This window comes from Struthio camelus, chromosome W, assembly GCF_040807025.1.
Source record: "Struthio camelus isolate bStrCam1 chromosome W, bStrCam1.hap1, whole genome shotgun sequence".
Taxonomy (NCBI): domain Eukaryota; kingdom Metazoa; phylum Chordata; class Aves; order Struthioniformes; family Struthionidae; genus Struthio; species Struthio camelus.
The window spans coordinates 16,385,751-16,397,385 of record NC_090981.1 but is presented as its reverse complement, the minus strand read 5'-3'; the positions used below and the strand labels follow the sequence as shown (position 1 = coordinate 16,397,385).

Below are 11,635 nucleotides of genomic sequence, written 5' to 3'. Positions count from 1 at the left end.
GCCATGACGATGCAACGCAGTCACTTCTATTTCTAACCAAGTCATGGGACCCAGCCTGTATTGCTGCAGTTCTCACTCCTTTATCATGCTTAGCTTAGCTTGCTCTTTTCCTCTATATTCACCTTTTTTCAACATTTTTGGTAGAAATTATTTCATATTTACTATTATCAGTTGTTTCTTTCAAATTCAGTTTTTGTTTTCCTTTGTTCTTACACTTGTCTAATAGCATACAACTTACAAGTACACTGTTACCACATAAAAGATAATGGCAATGCAAACCTCTATATTGTAAAGGCTTTTGCTACATACATTACATGATTTATACACTGTACATACTTGGAAAGAGTCTTTTAATGCTGTTGCTTTAAATGACTGAGACAGGAGTAAAGCTAAGGATGAGCTCTTACAAGTTGTAAACTTAAAAAAAGCCTCAACTTCTGATTGTGCATAAGGCAAGGTGTGGTTTGAGACATTAAACAGGAATCTTCACAAGAGCCCAAGAAGGCTAGATGGTTACATTCCTACTGAATGATGGGAACTCATCTGAGGATTTCCCTTCAGCCTCCATTGAAGCTTCCAGCCCTGAAGTACTATGGATGGAAGTACCATGGACCACGTCTGTGGGGACCTAACCCCAGATGTTTATGATGTCTTAACCCTTGCAGGTCACCGAAGCCCCCTCTGAAGTGGACCACCATCCTGAATGGAACCTGGTAAGGCAGTGATGAACTATGGAGTTGTTTTCATAGAGGTTTCTCTGGAACAGCCTCTCTAAAGAGTAAGTTTGGGGCTCCAGGAAAGGTGGAAGGTCTTCCAAACTGCATGGGCTCTCATTCCAGATCGAAGGCAGGGTCAGATGTATACTGAGATAGTCGCTTCACCGTGATCCTGCTGTACTGTATCTTCCCTCTTGTGTCTTCAAAAGCACCCAGAGGTGGGAGAAGCATAAGGTCCCCTTGACAGACAGTAGGATCTTGTCCCGCTAGCTGGACTTCTTCCCTGACAGAATCCATAATACAATCCCATGCCACAGTAGCACCTGGAGAGAAAACTAGGAATGCCACAAGAAAACCCAGTTGTGGTTCATTGCTTTCTGAAATGATACTCCTCTCTTTGAGAACCGAAGAGCCTCAGCTAAGGTAGTGCATTTACAACGTACACAGATTTACACGGGTTTGACATACATTTTTAAATACATTGAAAATAGTAAGTAAAAATATATGCATTAACATAGTACATACACTTGCTATATGTGTATTGTTGGGTCACATTTTAACTATTTTAAATAACAAACGTATATATCCTTTCTCAATCGTTATTTGCTACTGTTTGTTATTTACTACTGTTTGTTTAAAATAAGTTGTGAAATGTCACAGTGACAACTGTCATGCTGTCTTTCACTGAACATGAAAAGTTTGAGTAACAGTGAAAAAATAGAAATACTGCATTGATATGGCATGTTAAAGTTCCTCTGTCAGTTTAAAGGTACTTCCTGGTATGTTTTCAAACATCTTTGAAACACATCTATCTACTTGTATAATTTGTCATCTTACATTGTGTACTGCAATATAATGTTTAGCATACTGTAAACTCTTGCCAAACAATGACTTTTTAATAAGGAATTGTACAAATATACAGCTATTTATACCACATACATGTAAGGCCATTAACATAACAGCAAGATACATATAGAGAACTATAATTGCCAACATATGTAATGAGCCCTTTTCCCAATCAGTGATAATCAGGCTCATTTTCCGATCATCAACAGTGTTTAGCGAATGGTGATGTTTCTGAAAGATTTTATACACGTCTTGCAGGATCAGGCAGTGCTACACATAATCATATAATATGCAATGCCTTCACGGTGCACAATGTCATTGGACATGCATGGACTTTGTCCTGGCTGTTGGGTAGGTAGCACGACAAGTTTTCCTGAATCAGGTGTGTTGCTGAACGAATACCCAAAGCAAATGATTGCTGATAAATAAGTCCTCAAAGTTAAATAAGTGGTTAGTGTTTTCCCCTATGATTTAAGTGCAAGAACATCAGAACTGCATTTGTAGTTTAACCCTAAAAGCCACAGAACAGTCCTCGTCTTGAGCAGTCTGTTATTTACAGAAATTTCCATTGTGAAATGAAGATTCATTTTTCTCAGTGATACCCGAGGGAACATTCATCTGCGGGAAATCATCCTTTGGCTTCTGGGTATTGCTGCTGCTGGATTTACTTCGACTGTGATCTGGCGTGGGCTGAATAGGCAAAGATCTGGCCACTTTGGATTTCACCAGGCAGCCACAAACAAGGCGAAAGAAAGCCCGACGCATTTCCTTACTGGCCAAAGTGTAGATGATGGGATTCATTGCAGAATTGATGACAGCCAAAGCAATAAACCAGTTGGCTTTGTACAAGACGGAGCACTCCTTGACCCTGCAGGCCACATCGATGAGGAACAGAATGAAGAGCGGCGACCAACAGGCAATGAAGACGCCGACGACGATCACAACCGTCCGAAGGAGAGCCATGGAGCGCTCGGAGTTATTGTGGTTAGTAACGTTGCGGCTGCTGGACTTCACCAGGATGTAGATACGTGCATAAAGGATAACGATAGCTACCAAAATGGCTATGAAGATACTTATGCAGAACACAACATACTTCTTGGAATAAAGAGGCAAAATTGTCGAGCAATCCGGTAAGTTGTTTATACAGTTCCAACCGAGGATGGGTAAGGCACCCAAGGAGACCGAAATCAGCCAGCATGTTCCAATGAGCAAGAACACTCGGTATTTCTTATTCGCATCGTAAGGCCTCATTTTAATCATAGTCAAATGCCGCTCAATAGCTATTGCTAATAAGCTGAAAGTGGAAGCTCCTAGGGCAACAAACATGCTGCCTTCCCTAATGAACCAGATTGTGGAGGACAAGCTCAGAGTTTTCTTCCCAGACATAAGTATGTTTACTTTGTAAACGATTCCAGCTAGAAGATCACAGAGAGCTAGATTGCCAATAAAAAAGTACATGCGGTTGTGAAATTTATTGTTTTTCCAAATGGCAATCAACACCATCAAGTTTTCCAGGACTATAAAGCTACATAAGATGAGAAATGCAATAGTTGGCAGGTCTACTTTATCAGTTGCCTTTTCTCTTAGAATAAGCTTTCCTGTGTAATTGTAATGCAGTACGATCAGGGAATCCATCTCCTCGCTTCCTTGGGGGCCGCTGAGAGCGGCAGGCGGCGTGGTGACGACCGCCATCATCTGTCAGTCGATGCAGTTCTTTGCCTCTTTAATATCGCAAGAATTTAGTTCCAATAATTTTCCACAAGAGGGAGATCAAGCCACGCTCCTCCAAGCACTCCTCTGGGCAGGCGGCAGGGACCCCAGGCTCCAGCGATCCTCGCATGGTAATTTGGGACAGTGGCTCTCAAACCAGGCCCTGAAAATAAAAACAGCAAACGGCCACATCAGTCTCGCTGGCATCTGAAGTCACCCGCAGTCGTGTTGAGGGGGGAACGTGAACTGCGCATCCACCGAGGTGGCCCTGGGTAAGTTTTTGGTCATAGTCTACGCAAGCACAGCCCTGCTGCGGAAATAGGAGGGCACCGCGGCAAACTGCTTAACGTTACAAAATCAGGCTATTTACAATTCAGGAGATGCTCCATAAAATCAATCCCACTTCCTACTCAAATTAGGTTCCTTTCTCCTGCCATTGTTTAGATAAACATATTAAGTCACATCTTTGGAAGTACCACCCAGATAAAACGTTAATTTCATACCATTGGACTTTTTGGTCAACCTAACTTTTTTTCTCTTCACTTTCATATACAAGATGTACATTTAATATTTTAAAATGGAGCATGTTATAACTTCTTTGGTTGTCCTTTTCGTTTTACTTTGGTTTTCTTTAAATTATGACTTGGTTCAACCGCAAAGTTTTCCCATGGACTTTGATACGTTGCATTTTCCCAGCAGATTCTCCTAGTTGTCTTTTTTCCATTGCCATATATAAATATGGGAAGAGATTTGCACAGCTTAGCAAAAACATCAGGCTAGGTCAGAAGCACTTAAGATTTTACAACAAATGTCACAGTTTAGATGCTGCACACTCCAGTGCGAATCAGTGCTCATGCCCCAAACATCCGCAGTAAGAACGAATGGATAGCCAATTTTCTGTCTAGGAAAATCCAGCTACGCTAGGGATAAGGAGAGAATTGGTTTCGTCTGAACCAAATTTGTAAATGTTTCTTTTTTTTTTTCTGGGAAAGATGCAAAAATAAAAAGTTGTGCTGGGTGGGAGAGCACTTTCTATTTATCCAAAATGAAATCATTTATTTTAGGGAACTCCTTAAGGGTTAGAGGTCCTGACCTCAGTATACTATGCTGGTGACAAGCATTTTCCAAACACGTGGAAAACACCTTCAAAGGAAGGGTATTGAGAGAAGAAATTGAGATCTCAGCAGCCTCCAGGGGTCCCAGGGTTTTCAACCTGTGGCCTCTAGACCCCAAGGAATCTCCGAATTACCCCAGAAAACACACACAAGCAAGCTTACTGTCACCAGGCTTAACTTTTCTATATAAGTGTTTGCACTTTCACTGGAAGATAGGTAGGTTTCTGAAGATCATAAAAACATGAAAGCAACTGCTACTCTAGCATCCTGATTTCAGCCCTTGAGAAGTGGGAGATGCATTTTCAAGTGCCTTCTCAAAGAGGGGAGGAGCAAATGACAACCCATATGAATGTAAAGGGATTTAAAGGGTGGCCCACAGCCATTTTTCCTGCACTCCCTTTTCCCGGATTGTCTCCTTCAGCCAAGAAATAATCTAACAAAAGCCTACGGCGACTTGATTTGAATGCATGAATACGTTCAAGAGGTTTTAAAACTATTTTCTGAAAGAGTAATATACCTATTATGATTTTTTACCCAGGCTAGGTCTTAGGCTCTAACTACTACCGTGAAGAGACCCGTAAGGTGAGACCCATACTATCCAATAAACATAGCTCAAGTTTGGGGTCCTAGGTCTTTCTCTCTCTGACGATGAAGACAACCCCTCCCCACTCATTTCCCAGGGTCAGGTCCGGGCCCTCGAATTGCTAACACTTTTTCTGAAGCACTTCTGAAGCTCTTCAGCAGAACAACTTCACCTCAGCTAAGGTTCACTGTAATGGTAACTCGGTTACAATCTGCCCACTGTTATCACAGAAACCATCACAGTTGCTCATTGTATTGGTTTATAACAAAATGTCACTGTATCGGTATGAATTGCAAGTGCTTCCCGCTATACAATACACCATTACATTTGACTGGAAAAGTGTTTGTTAACCACAGCTCAACCAGTAACATTCCCCAGATTAGTTGACGGCTGCATAAGAGAGTCATATGCAGTGTCGTTTAAGAGCAGCACATGCAACAAAATAAACACTCCAGCAGGGCTTCTCCAAGCCGAGTCATCCTATTGCTATATCAAAGGACAAATATATTTCTTTCTGTGAAGAAAATTATAGGCCCAACTTTGGACTTTATCAGCCACCACTCAGCAGCTAAAACTGTCATTACTGTACGAAGGGCAATGGTGCTAGACCAGCTCCCTCGCTGAAGGCACAGAGACAAAATCAGCAGAAAACACACCGAGTCTCTTCTTCCACTGCTCCTAACTACTTCTTCTATTAAATTCTATAAATTCTTCTATAAATTCTTGCAGTTAGTTTAACATCACAGTAAAAGTAAATCTTTGCCTTGGGCAGCCTTGTGGCAAGGCAGTGGAGACTGTAACAGTTTTACAAGGTCCCCGCTGCAAGACAGATCTTGCAGCCACTGTCTGTGAGAAGCAGTATTACTTGTCAGGACTCTCGGAGAACGGGTCTTGCTAGCAAGCTGCCTGAAAGTTAATGTAAATAATAATGCAATGAATTAAAATTTATTCTTTTCCAGCACCAATATTTCAAGGTAATATTTTTCGGCCATATTACTTTTTAAACAATGCTCTCATTTTTTTCCTGCTTTGTAGCCAGTTACTCAAAAAGACCATTCATTTTTAATAGTCAGCAAATTTAAAGTTGGTCGCATATTATAATAACGAGACATCAACAGCCAGATCCAGCATATTTGTGTCACTGCTTCCTGACAGCTTTACAGCCTATTTCTCAAAATGTCCTTGTCTTGGTTACATGCAAAGGACTGGCCACTATTTCTGAAGTACGGACCTCAACCTGAACTCTTAAAAAAGGACCTGAAAAGCATGCGTGTGGCAGGCAGCGTGTTGAGCATTGCCTTGGTTAGGTACCCAAGTACCCCCAAAACCCTCAATATTGCTGGAAATCAGCTTTTTTCGCTCTAAAGCAAGCGGGAACATCCCTATTGCTGCTCTGCCAGGTACTGCGCTGGGTACAAAGCAGAGGAGGGATCCAGCTATGCTTCCTCATGGATGCTGTGGCCAAACCAGCAACTGCCAAATTGCACCAATACAGGAAGGTGTGGCCATGTGAGCGATGACTCAAGTCACCCCCTGCCACGATTCGGACGACCTCCGTGCTCCCCGTGGCCAGGACGGAGCGAGCGGAGCGGGGCCATCTATGGGGCCTGGGAAGCCTCCCAGCCCCACCGCCAGCTTCGCGGTCCCCACAGCTGCTGGGGGACCTGGGGCCACCGGGGTGCCTCTGCCGCCCGTGGGGTGACCCCCTACACCCTGGAGAGGGCCGCCGCACACTGCCCTGGCATGGGCAGCCAAGCCAGCCTGCAGCCTTCCTCCGGGAAGGTGCAATTCCCAGTGCTGGGCTGGCGCCGGGAGGCCGGTGCTAACAGAGACGCCGAGCCCCCTCTGCAACCCCTCCCCTGCAAATCCTCCCCCTTGCCCCTAGCAGTGACAATGGTGTCCTGGCAGGAGCGCCCCGGCGAGCTGAGGAGTTCTCTTACCATCTCACCAGAGTCACCCCATGCTTTACCATAGGAAGAGCTAGTAAGAACTTGTTTTTAAAGCCAAACTTCTCTCAATTTTCACTCACGCTGAAGTCAAAGCAATTTATAAGGCGCAAGTGGGAAGACGTTTTAACGTGCTGTCTCGTACTTTTGTCCACTCTAGACCATATTACGCTATACATCCAGCACTCCCAGCTGCAACTGAACCATAGCTCAGCTGCAAGCTGTATTTTCCTGCCTCCCAAGTATCAATGAAAAGACCCGACCAAGGAGACTGAACGCCCCCCCAGCGCACACACATTCCTGTTCTCCACACATGGCCATACGCTGTGGCCACAAATGACAATTTTAAGAAAGGCAAAGGGGACGACAAGAATGCATATTCAAAGCCAAACTTGTGTATATTTCCTTTATTTTTAAAGCTTTTCTCGACGAAAAGTAAATACGTGTAATTTTTCAGGCACACCCTAGCAGGGTTAAATTTAAGAACAGAAAAGGCTGGGGAGAACAACAGCACATTTCAATCCACATTTCCAAGCTGAAAATGAGCTGTGCTAGATGCAAATAGAGTTCAGACAACAAACATCTGCTGCAGAACAATGTCTTGGACAACCCAAATAAACTTTAAAAAGATTTTTTTTCAAACGCACGTGCTGGCGACTTACGGCCCAGGAAAAAAAGCCTTTAACAAACGGTTATCTTTCTTGGCTTCTGGATTTTAGACAACATCAGTTGGCATTTTGTAATCCCGAGCAGCACACGTGCATATCTTACACAGGAGCTCCCGACTAGCTTCCTTCTTGCCTTTAAGCACATCAAAGGAAGGCACATCCATCCCTTTCCCCTCACCGCTCCTAGCGCTCCCTCACCTGCAAAATCAAGTGTTCAGTCTGCAAATCGGCGTGGCGGCAGAGACCTGAGCTTTCTGGGGTGAGCGAGGTCCTGCCCGAGCTATTCAAGAGGCATTATCCATCCCCCGACGGCTCCGCGGCGCGACTTTCCAACGTGAAAAGCACGACTCCGCTCAAGCAAGCTATGCTAAGCTCAGCTTTTTCGCCAGCCTGAACTTACCACCTCCAACAGCAACTTTCGAGCTGCCCCGACCAGCGGGGAAATCAAGCCGCGCGGGGCCACCGGCCGCTTTCCCCGCTCACTTAACGCCACGACACCGCAGAAGTCGCCCCCCGCCACCGCTTGCTGCAAAACCGACCCAGCCGGTGAAGCGGCGGCGCTCCGAGCAGCCCCCCAAGCCCGGAGGCGGCTCCCCCCGCCGCCCCGCGCCGCCCCGCGCCGCCCCGCGCCCGGTACCTGCTGCGCCGCCGCCGGAGCCCGCCCGCCCCGCGGCTGCTCGGCGGGGCCCGGCGCGGCCCCGCGGGCTCCGCTCGCCCCGCACCCGGCCCCGGCCGCGGCCCCGCCGCCCGCCCGCCCCGGCCCGCCCCGGCCCGGCCCCTCGGCCCGGCCTGGCCCGGCCCCTCCGCCCGCGCCGCCGCCGCGCTGCCTCCCCGCGGAGCAGCCGCGCGGGAGCCTCGTCGCCTTCGCGGGGGCAGGGAAGCGCTGGCCGGCGCCCGCCCGGCCGAGGCTGCTAGCACAGGGGAGCGGGGCTTGCCTTGCCTCCCCTCCGCCCTCGGCTGCGGCCGCTCCCCTGCGGGGATGCTCAGGGAGCCCGGGGGGGCTGGCGCAGGGCGAAGCGCTCGTAGGCTCCCAGCAGCGATGCTGCTGGTTTCCCTCCGACCTGCCCGTTGCGGTAGGGTCCTAGCGAGGCACAGCTCGACAGCGTTACTGACTGAGTTAAAGTGGCTCAAGGGTAGCAAGATACAACTCGATTGCCTCGGCGATGGGAGCAGCACTTTGGGGGGGAAGGAGAAAAAAAAGTTGAAATCCTTGACTCCCCTAATTAAACATACTTGTAAGGTGCTTGTGGGTACAGCAAAGCTTTCTGTCAGAAATGGCTCTAATCGGCTCGCGAACAGCAGCACTACAGCAGCTCTGCGTGCAAGGTTGCCCGGTCGTCTTGCTGCAATCAGTGTTTTTCTTGGGAGCCTCCTGTCTGGAGCAGAGCATCGTCACGCTGGGACTCGTGCCATGGGCTCAGCTGTCGCGCTGCCTGCACTCCCGTTCCAGGGGAGAGAAAAGTCCTGGAAGAAAGCTGAGCTGGTCTTTAAAAAGCCGCAAGTTTAAACAGAGTTGAAGTACCGGAACAAGTGGCTGCTTTTGGTGACTGCTTTTAATCTACTGAAGGTGACGGAGAAAGCACTTCTGACCTTTGTAGTGCCCAGTAGGGACTGCACAAGGCACAAGACACAAGGACCCTTTGAAGCTGATGGACCCAGTGGTTATGGCCCCACTGAGCTACGGATATGGCTGCACTGGCAAGTAGTGGTGATGCCAGCGTCATCTCCGTTGTTCACTGACCATCTATTATGCTCCATGCAAGCTGCTTTCTTCTGTGGCAGGAAGGGGGAGCAGAAAACTTCTTCCATGCCAGATGAAAGCACACACTACTTTTTATGGCAGAGGGGACTCCTGGTCTCTGAACTGAGGTCTCTCATTGCACAGAGAAGTGTTGTCCAACAGTTTCCCTGCAAAGCACTGCCTCCCAGAAGCCCCAGAAGCTCTATAGTCCTCATAGAGGCCACTTGCAGCATGCTGCCAAGTCCCAGGTCTCACAAGTCCCTTCTTCCTTACCTTGTTTTTCCTTATTTTTCCTCTACTACTTTTTTAAGCCTTCAAGAAAGGAGCCAGAAATAGTCATTCTCATCAGACTATACTAGGAAAGGGCACAAGCAAGGCCTACCATGGATCTGATTTGCCTTCTTCAGTCTGGCTCATCACCACCTTGTAGCAGCCCATTCCTACAAGGCCCCACAGCAGGATGGATATCCTCTGCAGAAGACTGGGAAGTGGTGCATCATTGGTGAGGCTCATGTCATCTCTAACAGAGACCTCCGAAAGTGGTTTTGGCCATCCAAAGCCCTTCTTTGGCTGCAATATACCTAGCACCACCAGTGCGCCCCAGGATGTCTCACTCTAGCAAGACACTGGTGTCTCCATCACCAGAAGTAGAACTCAGCCACACAGTCCCGGAGAGGTGTCTGGCTGCTGACATTTTTGCAGGTCTGCGAGCAGCAGTTGCTGGCAGCCACCCAGCACCCCTTGCAGTAGCATCCCCTTTTACCCTGCAAAAAAAAGATTTAGAATCAAGTAAAAGACAGAAAGCAAAGCTAGGAATAAGGGTCAGTTTTCATAGCAACGGGAGGTCACGGGCTGAGCTCCGCAGGGATCTGGAGCCTGTCCTGGTCTGGAGGTTCATAAGGAACCGGGCAAACAGGGTGAATAACGAGGAGAGCAGAGCAGTTATTGAGGCTACTCAAAGGGGAAACTAAAACTGATAACAAGAAGCAGCAAAGACGTCAAGATCCTCTGTGACCTGCTGGTAAAAACAGCCAGTTAATTTCCATGTGCCAAAAGAAAAGTAGGAAAAAACAACTCTAATTTTACACGTCCCAGTCTTCACAGCATGCTATGGCAGCTACTGGCTCAGTTTTCCTGTAGTGTGTGTTACATGCAGAATAGGTGCTTAAAAAAATCTATTGACTTCCACATGCGGCATCTGAGCCAACCATTTCAGTGAAAGATGGATGCTGTTGATATAAATCAGTTTTCAGCACATGCATAAAGTTAAGAGGGGTTCAATGATTTGTATTTACCAATATTGCATAGTTACAAATGAATACATGTGCAATAAGTGCTAAACAAGCTAAAGTAACCCTCAGACTACAGATATTGCAGTTTCTACGCAGACAAAACAGACTGTGTGACAAGATTGTGTGACATCCTTTTCACAAAGTAGTTACGATTAAGTCTTTGAAGACATGCCTTTTCGGTTAACTGTTTAGGGCTTGATTAAATTTTGGTCATGTTTCTCTATTAACATTAAAAAATCATTCGTGCTCTATTTTGGTAATGTCTTGGTTACAATTTTCTTGTACTGACCTTCAACAAATGCTTTAAAAGTTTGTCATTGATTTAATTTCCTGGTGTTCCTGAGCAAATGCGCCATCGCATTCTGAAAAGAGGTCTAAAAAGGACTAAAAAAAGTCCTTTTTAGTCTAAAAAGGACTAAAAAAGGGGTCCTTTCTTTTTTATTTGACTAGTTTTATATGCAAGCAGAACATGAATAGGGCAATTTTAAAACTACAATTCAAAATAGCATGCATTTTATGTAATTATTTTTTAACAGCTCGCTACTTTTTCCACTGCTGCTGAGTTTATAGTTTTTTGTGTTAATGAGATTTATTATGCATTGTTATGTGTAGGTAATGAAGTGCTGCAGCATATTTTAGTTTTTTCTCCCTTTTCTGTGCTCTTTTCTGTGTCTGCATTTCAGTTTTAAGCCAAGACTAAATGCAGTATGGTTTAATTTAGAAAGAATCCAAACAAAAATAAAAATTAAGTGAAATATTTTAATTTAAAATATTTTAATTTAACCAAATAGAAAAAGAACGGAGAAAAAGAAATTTTCTTTGGAATGCTTTTGAGACCTAAACTGCAGTGACCAAAATATATTCGGTTACTACATTAAGAAAGTCATCTGTCAATCGCAGTTAAGTACAAGAAGAGAAGGTTTTTAAAACTTCAAAAATTATGTTTCCTCCACATCTTCATGCATTGTATACCATTGCTATGTATTTTCTGAATTCTTTTGTCTTTCTCTATTTGTTT

At 45.7% G+C, this 11,635-nt stretch overlaps 1 protein-coding gene across 3 annotated transcripts; it reads right to left on the bottom strand.

Annotated features, from left to right (window-relative positions):
- Window positions 1-263: 263 nt before the first annotated feature.
- LOC104150289 (sphingosine 1-phosphate receptor 3) lies at window positions 264-8,287 on the bottom strand. Of its 3 annotated transcripts, none has more exons than XM_068924487.1 (2): window positions 8,222-8,287; window positions 264-3,435 (listed from the first exon to the last, which is right to left on the bottom strand). In XM_068924487.1, the coding sequence occupies exon 2, from the start codon at window positions 3,255-3,257 to the stop codon at window positions 2,112-2,114; it is 1,146 nt and encodes a 381-aa protein (XP_068780588.1). In that variant the 5' UTR covers window positions 3,258-3,435; window positions 8,222-8,287; the 3' UTR covers window positions 264-2,111. The 3 variants fall into 3 exon arrangements, with proteins under 3 accessions (XP_068780588.1, XP_068780589.1, XP_009682763.1); XM_068924488.1 differs by lacking the exon at window positions 8,222-8,287 and adding an exon at window positions 7,985-8,190; XM_009684468.2 differs by lacking the exon at window positions 8,222-8,287 and adding an exon at window positions 7,783-8,189.
- Window positions 8,288-11,635: the final 3,348 nt, after the last annotated feature.

Coding starts and splice junctions, on each gene's coding strand:
- LOC104150289 (XM_068924487.1), bottom strand. CDS start 3,257: ATGATGGCGGTCGTCACCACGCCGCCTGCCGCTCTCAGCGGCCCCCAA.